The 16084-nt window shown below is 40.2% G+C and overlaps 2 protein-coding genes across 2 annotated transcripts in view; both read left to right on the top strand.

Annotated features, from left to right (window-relative positions):
• The first annotated feature begins 620 nt into the window (after nucleotides 1-620).
• daglb (diacylglycerol lipase, beta) lies at nucleotides 621-10464 on the top strand. The gene is made up of 15 exons (XM_008437775.2): nucleotides 621-1330; nucleotides 1409-1560; nucleotides 2514-2688; nucleotides 2900-3167; nucleotides 3286-3408; nucleotides 4088-4215; nucleotides 4305-4431; nucleotides 4512-4595; nucleotides 5159-5236; nucleotides 5323-5403; nucleotides 5968-6095; nucleotides 6242-6310; nucleotides 6912-6984; nucleotides 7075-7328; nucleotides 9430-10464. The coding sequence occupies exons 1-15, from the start codon at nucleotides 1236-1238 to the stop codon at nucleotides 9620-9622; spliced, it is 2028 nt and encodes a 675-aa protein (XP_008435997.1). The 5' UTR covers nucleotides 621-1235; the 3' UTR covers nucleotides 9623-10464.
• Nucleotides 10465-10780: 316 nt separating this feature from the next.
• The window catches only part of LOC103481935 (C-Jun-amino-terminal kinase-interacting protein 4-like), a 67885-nt gene continuing 62581 nt past the window's right edge, over nucleotides 10781-16084 (top strand). Inside the window, exon 1 of the mRNA XM_017310713.1 lies at nucleotides 10781-11973. Within this exon, the coding sequence (XP_017166202.1) occupies nucleotides 11674-11973 (300 nt within the window). The 5' untranslated portion in view covers nucleotides 10781-11673. The remainder of the gene's footprint in view (nucleotides 11974-16084) is intronic.

The following is a 16084-nucleotide window of genomic DNA, read 5'->3' as shown; positions in this document are numbered from 1 at the left end:
AAATTTTTATTCTAAATTCAAACGAGTGGCTCTTCCTTCACAGAAGTGCTCATTTGGTACCGCATCGGAACCATTGTTAAATGGTTCGATTGCTGTCCGAAAACAACTAGGGATGGAAACACTGGGTGCGTTCCTTGGCAGTCAGCCTGCGAATAACCTGGGTAGTAATCATGACTAAAGGGTTTAATGGCCCTTCTGTCCTTTTATATTCAAAGCCAAGAGCTATTTCTTCATTCTCGGCACAACTTGTTTCCAACGCAGGCAGGTTGGGAGTGTCCTTTCCGAGCCCAACAATCAAGCGTATTAATTCAGGTGACTAATTACAAAGCATTTTCCCCTTATATATCCACCAATCAACTGGATTGAAGAAGGCCCGCTTCATTCACGTGTGGATATGATAAAAGGCATGCCTCATTCTGACTGGTACACCCAATTCCTTACCTTTTCACAAAATTGCACCCTCACATTGACTTTACTGATGATTTGAAAAAATAAATTTATATTTGCTACAAAAATGTCTGTTATCTTCACAAAAGCCACATATCATTTAGAAGTGGGCTCCCGCCTCCCCATACCTATGCGATGATTGAAATGCTGTTCAAACCACGCCTAGCCGGCGAACACAGCATAGCGGGTGACAAATGGGGCGGACCCAGTAAGTGGCCAAGGGAAGGAAAACAAAACAGAAGATTTGCGCATTTTATATGAATATAAATACATTTCGTAACATATACATAGCTGTACAGTATTTTTGAGCATTATTCTGGTATAACTAGCTAAGGAGTAACTTTGTTAGTTTCTAGCTTTTTTTCTGGAATACCGCTAAGGTATTTTTTTTAGCAAGGTAGCTCTAAGGTTAGCAGCTAAAAATGACCGCAGCTACACCCGTTTTAGACGGGTTGCTTTTGCTGGCTCCAGCTACGCGTTGAAGCGTTGTGTTATCCGGAGTAAAACCACACATATCAGTTGTTACAGCCTTCTCTTTGTTTGCGCTAGCTCTGAACTCTGGTGAGAGTTTTCAGCGTTAGCTAGCGGCTAACCCATGTGAGGAATGAAGTGGGAATTTTGCAATCGAGGAAGTCTGATGTGACGGCAAAGGGGCGAAGATTAGATCATTGCCAGGGCAGATGAAGTCATGCCTGACGTGCCTGTCCTGGTATAACAGCGGTTAGCCGGTTCGGTTAGCAGTTAGCAGCAGCAGTATTAGTAGTGAGGGATTTCAGCTTGTTTACAAAATGCCTGGAATGGTGGCGTTCGGGAGGCGCTGGGGGATCGCCAGCGATGATCTTGTCTTCCCGGGCTCTTTCGAGCTGCTACTCCGTGTGCTCTGGTATGTTGCTGCACCTCATTTTCCGTGTCTTACACATAGTTTACAAGAGTTCTGATGTTCGATGCTGTTCCTCCTCAGGTGGATTGGCACCTTGATCTTGTTCACCTATCATAAGGGTCACTTTGATTGTAACGGGGGAGGAGTTCTGCATACCTACCTGGTTGGACTCTTGGTCGTGCTGGGGCTGATCATCCTGTCACTGTGGGCCATTGTCTAYGTCAGTGCCCAAGGTAGGTAAACGAAAGAACACCTGGRCGATAAATTGTCGCAGAAGTTATTGCGATAAACGGYAGCGTCGTTTATCGCCATAAGTRGCGTTAATTTTATCGCCATTTTCAAGTAATTTAATGGTAATGGCATAATACAGACAGAAGACATTCTCAAAGATGAACAAACTTCAAAGTATAATGAGTATTGAAGACTGACAGTGGAAGACATTTTAATATCCAAAACAAACAAACAAAACCACAGAACAAATCAAATGAGTTATCAATCAATCGATAAAGTTTATTTGCACGGCACGTTTCAGCAACAAGGCAGTTCAAAGTACTTTGCATCATAAAAACACAAAAATTCAAAGTCATAGAACACACAGTCAACATTTGTAGCCAACAATTATAAAGTCCCTGTAAACAAAATTGTCCTTCAAAAAAAAAAAACGGCTGTTTGAGAAGAAAGCACCAGACTCCAGACTTTTGCCATTCAGTTTTTGGCAGAAAGAGAGAAAAGAGAAAAGAACATAAATCACGCAAATGGAAATTATTGAGTTTGTTTTAACTTACAATGTGATTAAGTGACTTATTCTGACAGGCCTATTTATGGTAGATGCTGTTGGTTCATATGTTTCTAGGCTACAAATGTTGGGAGTCATTTGGTGCATCCAGATCTTCATCTCTACAATCTTGTCATTATGATTTATATCGTCAAGCATCAACTTAAGGTCGCGCTGCAACGGTCGTATTGCATAATCATGTAATGCAGGAAGGAAGCGGCGAACATTTTGTCCTCATCTGTGATGAAACGCTGGCAATTTTGAAAAGATTTTGTAATAATTATAACATCCGCCTTGCACTGCAGCTAATGAAACATCCACCAGTCAACGCTGCTGTAATCATGTGTCATGAATGCCTTGTTCRAGATGTCTGTTATGGATATTGGTAATACCTGTGCATTATTCCCTCAGGCACTATTACCAACCCTGGCAAGCGGCGATCCATGCCGGCCCTGGTGTACCTGCGAGCGTTGCTCTACATCCCAGAGTTCGTGTGGGCCTGCCTGGGAGCCGTCTGGGTGTCCGATGACAGCCGAGGTTGTGACCCAGCCACTGTGGGTGCGATCATCAGTGCTGTTATTACCAGGTGGGAGCCCTKGCATGTCGTTTGTGTATTTTTTATTTTTTTATATACTAGTCAGAAATTTGGCRTCGGATGGAATGAGATGTGACGATGTACTTTGTCCTCCCATTTCRTATTTCAATACCGTTTACCAGCCCATCCCTATCAGAGACGTACTTTTAAACAAAGATGTAGTTTAAATACATTTTTTGGTGCGTTTTTTTTTCGCCCCCAGCTGGATCATCCTGCTGTTCACGGGGCTGGGTGTGGTTTTCGTCTTCGATCCAATGGGCAGCCCTCGCCTTCACCCGGGCCCCRTCGAGCCGCTTGGGGTGCGRGACATGGAGAGCAGCGGGGGCACGCAGTTCCTGTCCACGGCTCGCACTCTGGCCACCAAGGTGTGGGAGTGCCGGCTGCGGCTGCTGTGCTGCTGCCTGCCGCAGGACGAGAGCCACCGGGCAGCTTTCTCCAGCATCTCGCAGCTCTTCAGCGACTTCTTCTCCGTAAGAGACGGGTTCAATCAACCAAATATACACACAGACACACACACACACATATATATATATATATCTCACCAGGATTGCAGTGTGAGATTTTGTCTTGTGTGGAATGATGATACAGGACACAGACCTGGTGCCCAGTGACATCGCAGCTGGTTTGGCTCTGCTGCACCAGGAGCAGGACAAGATGGAGCGCAGCAGAGACCCAGAAGACATCGTCACCCACAGCCCCTCCTCCCCTATCGTAAGTAACACGGTCACAGTAAAACTCGGACTAGATGCCAGTAGGTCTGAAACGATTAATCACCTTAATAATGATGAATTGATTATTTAAATATCTGTCAACTAATGTAGTAATAGATTATTTAGATTAATCAATTATTGAAAGAATCAACTAATTTAGTAATCAATTATTTAGATTAATTGTGATTAATTGCTTATTAAAAATTGTCAACTGATTTTGTAGTCAATTAAATGGATTAATTGATTATTCAAGTAATCAACAATTAATTAAGTCATTAATTAATCGTGATTAATTGATTATTGAAACAATTGACAACTAATTTAATAACGGATTAATTGGGATTAATCAATTACTGAAAGAAACCTCAATTAATTTAGTTATTGATTAATTGAGATTAACCAAGTATTAAAAGAATAGTAAACTTAATTTAGTAATTGATTAATCAGACTAATCGCGATTAATAGATTGTTGAAATAATCGTCAAGAAATGTAGTTATCGTAGTAGTAGTAATCGTTAACTGGAGTGTACAGACTCTAAAAAGGTCAGTTGGTGAAAATTGATTAAGCTTCAGKWYAACCGATAGATTAATCTGTTTTTTTATATTGATCGTCAGTTGCAGCCATGAATACGACTTCCTATTCGTGCTTTTTAAAGTTGATCACCTCTTCCTGTTCTAAGGACCAGGATCTGCAGACGGAGCTGGAGAATGCGGCTCACTACATGCAGTTCGCGGCGGCGGCTTACGGCTGGCCTTTGTACGTCTACTCCAACCCCTTTACTGCTCCCTGCAAGCTCAGCGGAGACTGGTGAGACGCTCTTTGAACATCAGGGCCGGTGTCGGGTTGGCCCCGCCTCGATCCGACCCCAAATACTAACGTGCGTCTGCGCACTGCAGCTGCAGAACCCGCGCCGCGGAGTACGACATCGTAGGAGGGGACCAYCTGGGCTGCCACTTCTCCTCCATCCTGCAAACCACCGGACTGCAGTACAGAGACTTTATATACGTCAGCTTCCACAACCAGGTTACAGTTCTGTTTATTTACAGAACGACATTCCTGACCAGTCGCGTTAAAGTTCTGAACAAACCCGATGTGCCCCACAGATCTACGAGATCCCGTTTTTTGTGGCGTTGGATCACAAGTGGGAAGTAGTACTCGTAGCGGTCAGAGGAACGCTGTCACTAAAGGTGAGTTAAATCGGACATCGTGAAAGATTTTCCGACTCATATCAGGGTTGTTGTTTTTTTTTTTTTACACTTTCACACATTACGTTATGTATTTTAGTGCAACGTTATATGATAGACCAACTTCAATGTTATCGTTTATCGCRATAACTTCTGGGACAATTTATCGTCCAACAAAACTTGTTACAGTGAAAGGCCGAGTCAGTTGTTTATATTCATCTGAGCTGTTTTGGCGAGGAAAGAGGTCAAATATTCCATCCTCGGTTTCAGAATCACTTCCTTGTTTTTCTGAAAGACGGACTGCCGCCAACCGAAACATCTCTCTGAAATATTAACACTCGCTAGAATCACAAAGAGGAAAAAAGCCGAAAACGGGAAGTGAGACTCGTTTGTATCCTGACGTGTAATCTGCGTGTGCCTATAATTAGATTGTGTTTATGTGAAAGGTGTTTGTGGTGATGCAGAAGGTTAAATCTTGTTTTGACTTTGGTCGTCCACAAAAAAAATTAAGCACTAAAAGAAAAACAATATATACTTTTATGTTTCATGTTTGTTTTTCCTTGCAGGATGTTCTGACAGACCTGTCTGCTGAATGTGAGAACCTGCCAGTCGAAGGCGTGTCTGGCCCTTGCTACTCTCACAAGGTGAGGCACATTCCAACCGAACCTTTAGCTTAATCACAACTAGTCTTTTCTAAAAACTAATAATAACGTAAACATATCTGCTGCAGGGCATGTACCAGGCGGCGGGCTACATCTACAAGAAGCTCGTCAACGATGGCATCCTGAACCAGGCCTTCTCCGTCGCCCCGGTAACGAGTAAAACAAAAACATGACTTTCTGTCCCGACTTTCCAAATATGTTCAGTAGAGTGTATGACCGGTGGTGATGTGGGGCAGTTTATCTTCCAAAAGCCTTGGAAACATGAAAAAAATATGAGGAGACTTTGAGTTATATTGGGACTATATCTAAAAACGGGTCGTCATGGCTACTTTTTTGCAGTATAATGATCCAAAATGGCCGAATCAGCTGGGGGGAATAAATAAGATTTTTTTCATAGGCGTCTCAGTAAAAACTTAAATATATGTATTTTAACATGAACCACAGTCCATATGTTCCCATTCTTATAGCTGTGCAGCCCGCAGCATCACAGGTCCTCCCACTTACTTAACAAAAGTGTTTTTCTACATTTTCATTGCTTGTTCTTATATATATATATAAAATACATATATTTTCCCTCTTTTTCCTAACTCATTTTTATAAGATTGTGCTACTGCCGTGAAAGGTGAATTTATACTAAGGCCAAAAAAATTGAGTATCTGTCAAACTGGACGGATTTGTGTAAACGGTGTGTTTGTGTGTCGCTGTAATGGTAGGAGTATAAACTGGTGGTCACTGGTCACAGTCTGGGGGCCGGCACAGCTGCCCTGCTGGCCATCCTGCTGCGCACTTCCTTCCCCACCCTGAAGTGTTACTCATTCTCACCACCAGGGGGCCTGCTGAGGTAACGCACGACTTCACAGTGTAATCTGTTTCCCCCTTTATTTTTCACTTTCTTTTAAGTTTTGGGGGGAAAAAAACTTTGATTATTGTTCATATAGATGTTCTTATTCTGCTTCTTATAATATGCGTTTTATTTTCTGTGTTCAGTCAACCCTTAGCTGAATACTCCAAGGACTTTGTGGTGTCTGTGGTGTTGGGGAAGGATTTGGTTCCCAGGTAAGAAATGCCTGTTGCCATGGCTCTTACAGGTGCTTGAAATCCTTGACGATGCTTGAATTTCATTTAGGTGTTTTCAAGGCTTGGTTTCTGCATAAAGTCCTGGAAAGTGCTTGATATTCAAAGTGCACAGTTTTGTTATAAAGTGCAATCTGGCGTTTGATTAAAAACTTAAATTTGGAAAACGGGATTTACAGTTGAAACCGGATATTTTCATACCCTTAGTAAAATAACACATTTTTTCCCCCCTCACTCTGAAGTTAAATCTAGTTTTAGGTTATTTGGAATTACTAAAATTATTTCTACTCACTAAATGCCAGAAAACTTGGCAAGAACTTGTCCCTACAGAATACTAGCACAAAACATGGTCAAAAACTGTAATAAATGATAAATAATAAGAGTGAATTGAAACTACCTTTTTTTTGTTCATTTGTATTTTTCTTAATCTCCAAAGTGTGGAAAAGTTTGAAAACTTACTTTGAGAATGCTTCTGAAGTGCTCTTAAACTTTGCTGTGGGAAACGTGGACAAACCTTGTAATGTCTGCTGTTGTGTTCTGCTGGACTTCATGTCGAAAACCAAAAGCTTTTCCTGATTCACAGACTGAGCATCCCCAACATGGAAGACCTGAAGAGACGGATACTGAAAATAGTCACAAACTGCAATAAGCCCAAAGTGAGTCTGGACTCGGAGCGTTGCAGTCGCACGTTTCTGTGCCCCGAATTCAATCTGGCCGTGTCTGAAGTCGCTGTCTGTGTGTTGCAGTTCCGCATCCTGCTGCAGGGGTGTTGGTACGAGCTGTTCGGAGGGGACCCGGACGATTTCCCCACCGAGATGGACAGCAGGAGGGAGGAGCAGCTCAGCCAGCCACTGCTGGGCGAGGAGTCGCTGGTGATCCGCCACTCGTCGTCCTATCAGAGCCTGGCGTCGGACGACTCCCCCGCCCACCCGGCCGTGCAAATGCCGCTCTACCCGCCGGGGCGCATACTGTACATCACGGAGGACGGGCCATCGCGGAGGTCGGTTTCTGCATGCTGCGACTAACGATTATTTTAGTTTTTGATTAATCGCTTACTCAGACGATTAATTGGGTTAAAAGAAATTGCCGCATTTTGCGGATTTTTCTTTGAAGCTTCTTTGTGCAACTTTAAAAACACATTGAAAGATGCAAAGAAACAATTCAGTTCCTTTATTAAGTAAGAATATAACAGTTTCAACAGCTTTCCTGTAGTGAACACTTGATCATTTGTAGCAAAGGATTCAGCTGCAGCTGTGAAAATCCGTTTAACATCAAATTGTTAAAAGCGCTGCTTGACTCGTCAGTAAATATTGTGTAGTAGTAGTTATTAAGAATTGGACGGCAAAAGATGCTTAAAAGGTTGTTTTTTTTAGTAGTTTGACTATGCTTTAACTATGCTACCTGAGGAGTTGTGGGTATAAAACATTTACAGAGAAAATTTATTTTTTCTACCATAAATGCAAACTGTATATATTTTTTGTACAGTTTTGGCTTACTTACTGCTCTGACAATGTTGTTCTTTTAGCAAAGCGCCATTTTTTGAATCCACATATGGAAATTAACAATTAATTGAGTACTAAATTAGTTGACCATTATTTCAGTAATCAATTAATCGCGATTAATCAGATGTGTCATTTAATTCCTAGTCTCCATTATGGTATTTAGCAGCACTCCGTGTCAATCTGTCAGAGAATGCCAATAAAAGACACAGGTTGTGGTGTTGATGAGACAGAATGTAAAAAAAAAAAAAAAGAAGAAAAGCCCAGTGGGTTTGAATGCTTATTATTTTGATATGTGATATAATGCATTGCTAAATGCTCAAGTCATGGCACCAAAAATTTTAATTAATCTTAAACTACAGTAGTTCTACTGTTTATATTTTGATACACTCACATACCAGGATTTACTGTACACATCAGCTGACACCTCAAATGACATCATTTCCTTCTCAGCTGACACCTTTCTTCCATCTTTTCTCTTGATGATATCTGCTCCGGCTAATTTAATTTGAACTGCTTTCGATGCTTGAACTTAAGATAACACAAGCTAATGTGGCTGAAATGCACTGTGGTCTTCATTCACAAAGCATAACTCGAATTGTCAATAACCTCTGGCATTGCATCTCAATTCTGGTTAGTGAATTAGTTCAAAAAGTAATTACTCCCTCTGGTTGTGCAAATATGCACAGTTTTACGACCAGTTAACAATTATGATGTACTTTGTTTTGGTCTAACTCATAAAACTTTCCCACAAAATACATGAAAAGTTTTTTTWAATTTTTTTTATGAAACATAACCAAATGTGATAATGGTGGGAATGCTTCAACAAGGCACAGCATGGTTTTATCACAGAGAAAATTTTAATTCTGTAAAGTTTGACAGTGCTATTTTTAAGCTAGAATATTGTTTATATTCCTCTAAAACCTTTACCTCTTTTTGTCTTTTTACTAAAACAATTTATTTAAAAAATAGTCAGAATAACACGGCTGCTTCGGTTTACATCAGGGTGCTTCGCATCGTTAAAAAGTTGCAAATTCATCTATCTAAAATTAAGACCTTAAAATGTCTTAAATTCATATAAAACATACGTTAATCAAATATCTTAAATTTTGCCTTGGACTACCGTACTTAATTTTCTCGCAGGATTTTCTGTCAGGCAAAAGTTTGAGACGCCTCCTTTGCGTTCAGAGGCTAACGGTAACTAACTGCTAATATTCCCTTCCAAGCTAGCTACCTTTTTTACGTCTATCGTGGGTAAGTGCAAACTTATCGCCACGTGGCTGGACGAAGTTCGTACATTTTCGTGGAGATAAAGGACTTACATTCCACTCATAGTTGTCCTAAAAAGATTTACATTTTATTTGGTGAAACCCACAGATGCCCCGTATATTGAATGCTCCGCTTTGTCCAAATGTTTGCTTATCAAAGACCCAGTTTGTCTTTTGCTTCTTTGTTGTCTCCAGAGGAGCTTCCAGCCTCGGATGATTAGAGATGCTGACAGTCATATGAACACTTCTTGTTCCTGCGTCACAGCACAACTTAAAAAAAAAAGAGAGAGAAAAAAAAAAAGCTCTAGCTCTTCTATTGTTTTTGCTTCCACAGATCCTGCTTCTCCCAGGTTCGGTACCGTGCCGACTGGTCCAGCGAAACGGCGTTCCGGAGCATCTTGATCAGCCCCAGGATGCTGGTGGATCACATGCCCGACGGCGTGCTCCGAGCCCTGAACAGCCTGTGCAGCGACGGCCCCTTCCTCTGCCCGTCATCGCTAAGCAACAACCCGCACATTTCTATGTGAGGTGCACTTAAAAAATAAATAAATAAATAAAAAAATATATATAAAAAGGGGTGAGGGGGGGTCACCCTCTTCACGTCCGTGCTCCAAGACTTTTACTCGCGTGTTTACATCCGATCCAGGTTCCCACTACTTCCCAACCTGCGATCCACTACTTAATCTTTTGGTCAAGTTCCTGTTTTATTAAGCTTCTAAATTGTTCAATCATTGGATTGTGATTTTGTTGGGAGATTTRAATCTGCGGAGCTTTGCCTGATTTGTAAAAAGGAAAACCCATAGAAGCACAGAGTCATGCACTTTTTTAATTATTTAATGCAAGAATTGTTCTTTTTTTTTTTTTTTTTTTTTTTTTTTGAAGTTGCTCCATGAGCGACTCTATATCATATTTGAATGTTGTGTATACAATGTGACAGTGGCATTTCAACTGTAATGTCAGTGTTTTTGGTTGTGTGTCGTTTGAATGGCTAAGATGAAGATTAACTTGTTGCCAAGGGCGACTTTGGATCTTTCAGATTGGATTGTGCAGTGAAAAAAAATGAGGGTATTCATATTGTTGTTTGTGAACTGTAGATGGGAAAGTTTAATGTTTTAAACATCAGGGTGAACAGTGCCTAAGCATTATAAAAAAAATTAAACCCAAACACACTAAGTAAAGTTCAGTACTGCAGTTGGGTTAAACTCAAAAATGACTGAAAGTAAAAAGTTGAAAGATTGTGCTCTTTTTTTGTGGAATTTACCTGCTTGCTATGGATGTTATCATTCTTTTTCAAGAAAAAATTTCATACGCTCTTAGGAATGCATTTGAAAACTGAAAGCAAATAAAAGCATTTGTGAATTACACACACCTTTGCTTGTTTTCGGTCTGAATTCTTGAAGTCTTGAAAGAAAAAAAAATTAAATGTATAGAGGCTGCACAGTGCTAAGTAGGGGTGAATGCAAATATACTTTATACTTATTCAGATTTTATTTTTTTTATTTAAAAAATATAAAGTATAATTTTAACGTGTCATATATATATATACACTGCTCAAAAAATAAACGGAACACTTAAGTGTTCCCTTTATTTTTTTGAGCAGTATATATATAAGGGAACACTTAAGTGTTTAAGTGCTCCCTCTTTTTTTGTGCAGTGTATATAAATAAAGAAACGCTCATGAGGTTTAATACTCTTGCAGCTCACTGTAATTATTTAGGGAGGCTAATTTCGACATTTTTCCGGAATAAAAAAATAACCCACCCTGTGCACTTCAGCACGTGACGTCATGACAGAGTTCAGTCACCAACATATATGTTCAAGAGATGCTGGGAAATCCCTCATTCAAAACAAAGACGATGTAAACAGCAGTGCTCGAAAGTTATGCAGTTAAAAATACACCCATTCTGAACTAAATAGCATAGTTGTACTGCAACTTAAATTTTATGTAAAAATCGGCAGATTATATTCAAAAGAAGATTGAGATAAAGCTTAATTTTCCGGATTTTTGAAAAGTTCTTGAACTTGATCCCACGGCTTTGATTTTTTTTTTTTTTTACGTACTTTTCTCTCCGCCTTCCAAACGTCACTTCAGCATCACCAGGCTATATATGAACATTAAAATAGAAAATGATTTTAGTTGTATCCGTGACGGTTGGATTAGTTAGTTTAGTATTTTGTGCGCTTTTTCTGCTTTGTTGATAGTTTGGCTCTGTGGATTCCCACATATCCCGACAGCACGTGAACGCCGCAGCAGGGAGCTCATCTGTTGGACAGGGAAACTAATCAGGAGCCAAGTAAAGACTTTTCAACACTGCGAGCTAATAGGTTAGCACGGCTCCTAAGTCAGCCGTCACTACGAAAACGGGGTAGGGACTTTGTTTGTGACCGACAACATCTCCTCTAGGCAGGAAACAACTTTGGAGCCATGTTATAGTGGGGGCAGAAAACACTTGTATCGCTGCGCTTAAACTATAAAAGCGAGCTGCCTCCGGTCAGCAAGCTTGTGGCTAGCTCCATAACGTTAGCTGGGAAAGAAGTGGAGGCTTAAAAAAAACAACAAAAAAAAAAAACAATAAACATGGAGCTGGACGACGTAGTCCTCTACCAGGACGACTCGGGCGACTCGGACGTGATGTCCGAGCGGGTCGCCGGTCTGGCCAGCTCCATATACCGAGAGTTCGAGCGGCTCATCGAGAAGTACGACGAGGACGTGGTGAAGGACCTGATGCCGCTGGTCGTCGGGCTGCTGGAGAACCTGGACTCGGTGTTCGCCGCCAACAAGGAGCACGTCGTGGAGCTGGAGCTGCTGAAGGAGGACAACGAGCAACTTGTCACTCAGTACGAGCGGGAGAAAGCGCTGAGAAAACACGCAGAGGAGGTGGGTTTGCACCGCGACGCCGCCAAACTAATTTGCCACCGGGATTATAGATTAAAAGGCTGCGATTATGTACTTTAGCGTGGAAAGATTAATGCCTTCCTCTGGCGTTTTTTTTTTTGTTCTCCACATAAAATCGCATTGTGATTGTTTTAACTGTTTGTGAACCATTGTTTAACTTGCACACACACGAAAGTACAAAGCTGAAGTGGAATTAGGCGTAAAGTAAAGTTTAATTAAGTCGGTGGTACTGTCTGACAATCTGGAGCGGAATGAAGCAAACAGAAACATTTGACTCTTAATTGGATAGTCTTGTTTACACCATTACAGCTCAGCAGGTTGAAAGTTTCCTCAATGGCAGGTGTGAGTAAAACGATGCTACTTTAAACTGTCGCAAATCGGAAATGAGTGAATCTCACTACGTTTGATGCCAACTCGGCAACATAAAAATATAAAATAAACTTTCGGAGAGGGAAAATAAATACATCATTCTCTTGTGAATATTACATGCAGCTATTTCTTAAAAACTCATAGGTTGCTAACACCATCCTGTTTTAGTACTGTTATATTAGACCTTCACAACATATCAGATCATATAGGTGTGTGTCCTGTGGTGTTATGGTAGTTTATTACTGTCAATAAAGAGCAATAGCGGCACAACAAACCAAACCAAAAGAACTCCCACATGAAGTCACAGATTTCCTGCTGTTGCTACAGCAAAGTCCAGAATGTGGTTTAAGAAGTCAAAGGAAAACAGCCGTAATCTCAGATTATAGCGGCTATGGGTTTGGAGAGCAGGACTTGCTCTGTTGGACAAAGCAGAGAAATGGAGCTGTAATTCATTCCTTCTTGATTACAAAAATAACGTAACACTTTTCAGCTTACTCAAATAGCTAGTTTTCTACCGCTTGGTAGCAACTTCCTCACGGAAGAGTGTTGTTATCACGACCTGCTAAAAAGATCAGATGTTGAGTGTAAAAACCATCTGATCTGATCACACGATTAGACGTCTTGTTGTACCAACTGGTGTAATTTTAGTTTCTGCTGCCTTTCACTCTAAAGTGAAAGTCGCACTTTCACTTTGCGATCATGAAGCAAAATTTGAGATATCAGACACTAAAAATTTGTTTTTGTTCCTCCTGGACATCCAGGATCCTGATTTGGCCCAAACGAAGATGAGTTTGACACCCTCTGTTACACATGGATTAATGCTCTGACAGATTTAAAAGTGATGCAGCACTGTTTTGTTGACATGTTCCACAAATAAAGACATCTGACGGCCAGAATTCCATACCAATTCATTGTATGTCATCTGGTTGACCAGCGGTCAGAATTTAGCACGTGTCATCGGGGAAAGAAGCACAGATGACATGGTGAACTGAAATTAGCTTCCTGAAACTGTAGCAGACGCTTGTGTGTCTCTGAGCGTCCTGTGGACTCGCCTGTGGCCGTTTGACAGACACGAGGCCGTATTGTCACACGTTTCACTGCTCAGGCAGCCGCCGGCATGCCTCTGTGGGCGTCGGCTGAGAACGCTAAAASCAGGTGGATGACTAACATTTAGAGTTMCTGCGATTTTCTTTTCAAATGTATTGACCCTCTGCTGCCGTCCTGTGAACCAAACAAGCGCTTTCAGACAGCGATAAGAGTCGTAGTTTGGTCTACAACGGAGTGGAATTGCTCGCCTTGAACCACGTCAGTCAGAACGTAAACATCACCGGTTATTCAGAGAAGAGTCCACAAATCCGACTGGCTGTTTTTCAGCATGGCTGTTTTTCAGCAAGGTGCGCTTCTACAGTGCAATATTCAGGTTTTTTGATATTTGTTTTTACAAACAAATGTCTGAGCATTTAAATATTTCTGAAGAACTCTGTCCTATTTCAAGTAGTTGTATTGTGGTACAATATTATCAACGATTTTTGTCATTTTACAAAATCAAGCCAAATCTGCTTCTTTTTTAAGCTTCTTCTTTAACCACAAGGAACAAYAGGTCGCATGGTTCCAACTCTATAAAAATCGTCCCGGCTTTARTTTGGTAAACTTTGTAAAAGTGATTCACCCCAAAATTCCCATGGCAACTGATTCAGAGTTTTAAAATCTGAAACGCACAAAGCGGTTCATTTCCACCTGAACTCGTTTGGACTGCTTGACTACCTGTTGGCCGCGGCTCAGCAGGTTTAAGGGTTTCCACGACATCAAGTTACTAATTGACAGATGCTCAGCTGCTCCTCCATGTTATCCACACACTGACTTTGTAATGATGATACAGGGTGATATAATTGTCGGAGAGATCGGGTTGCAAGACATCTGCAGCATCAAGCGGCAATCTTTCTAAAGTTTTTGAGCTGCAGCTAACGATTATTTTAGCAATCGATTTTCCTGACGATTAATCGATTATTTGAATTTAAAAAAAAGAAAAAAAGGGGCCGATTCTTTAGATTGTTCATTTAATCACTTAGGCTTATTTTATGCAAAATTAGAAATACATTAAAAATGAAAATAATTCAATTCTCTTTTTAAATGATAATAAAAAACAATTTTATTGCCTAAAAGGTTTTCCTTTCATTTTTGCCAACCAGGTGACGCTAACACTATGCCACTTGAGGGATTCTAGGACATTTTTACAGACAAAGGTTTTAAAATATTTACCTTAAATTCATAATGTAAATATTTTTTTGTACAATTTTGACATAGTTACTAAACATGTTGTTCTTCTAGAAAATGTCTTTTTTTTAGCTGAACGATTAATTGATTACTAAATTGATGATTTAAGCTATTGATTAATCACTATTAATGTGATAATCCGATTATCTCATAACCTCRAACCAAAATATCCACAATATCGCAGTATTCAAATAAACATTTTAAAATTGGACAGCATTATTTGTTTGTTTTTGAAATTCAAAAAAAATTTTCTAACGTTGCTGAAAGATGGAAAATSTTAATTGTTGCAACTATAATGTGTCCATTTTGGATTTTTGGAAAAAAATCAGTCAACTGAAAATATTTCAGCTTTTTATTTGTTCAGTTGAAATGAAAGTGTTAATAGAATGCGACCCTTTCAACCAGTCAACTGAACAGAGCGAGAGGTGGAGCAGGTGGAGCACGACTCTTCGATATTTACAGCCGGGAAAAACCCAGCACCGTCTGTGGCATSACATTGTGAAGAATTCGCTCTGTAGAAACTATGATGGAAAGTTTGTTTTGTTTAGTTGTCAAACCACAGATGTTGCAAACCRTGACACATCTTGATCCTGGAAACCGACCCTGTGTCGTCTTTGAAGAATGAAGTTGATTGCTCGCGTGCAGCAGAGACAGCAGSGTGATCGTCATGTTTACATGTAACTGATAATAACAGTGAAAGAAATGGCTGTAAAAACKACATATGCAGGAAAGCATCCAAAATAAAAAGTGCTAAAATACCAATGGTTTTAACATGAAATGCCTCGAGTACATAAAAAAAGCATGACCAATACATTCTGTTGCATTAACTTGGGCCGGTTACTGATAGGTTTTTAAAACGGTTTAAATCTCATGAAACATCTTGTTGACTCAGCTTTTTGGAGCTATTTCCAGCCACAAAAAATAAACAATCATAATGCTGAAACTGAAGGAGCGCTTTTGTAAAAGCTAACATTGGCTAGTTATCAGTGACTCGTCTGTTAAGCAGCGGACTGCAGGCTAGCTACCTGTCTCTGCTAGCACTTGCAGTTGCGGCTCTTRCACCACTTGAGTTTTAACTCGCCAAAAATGAAACTACGTATAAAAATATCCCTAGAATGTAATGATTTATTGACTCRAGCATCTTTTCATTAGAAAGTATTTCTTTAAGGTTTTGTTTCTATTTAAAAAGCACTAAAACTCAGATGCTAGCTTGTAGTAAACCTTTAATAGTCATCTAATCTGGACTTCATTTTATTTGAACTCAATCAAGTGAAAAAGACGATGACTTTCTTCTCCTAACCGATCTGTGTTTAAGCTTAAACCATTAACTTTTTAAAAAAAATATTATTTGACAAGAGTTTACACAACCAGAGCTTTATGAATGTTCAAGTGTAGTTTTCTTTGTTGTTTTTCGCAGTGACAGTTGGTTGTTGAGTACCAAGCGCGACAC

Source organism: Poecilia reticulata, linkage group LG19 (genome assembly GCF_000633615.1).
Source record: "Poecilia reticulata strain Guanapo linkage group LG19, Guppy_female_1.0+MT, whole genome shotgun sequence".
NCBI lineage: Eukaryota > Metazoa > Chordata > Actinopteri > Cyprinodontiformes > Poeciliidae > Poecilia > Poecilia reticulata.
The sequence above is the reverse complement of the archived record's forward strand: the minus strand, read 5'-3'. Positions and strand labels throughout refer to the sequence as shown.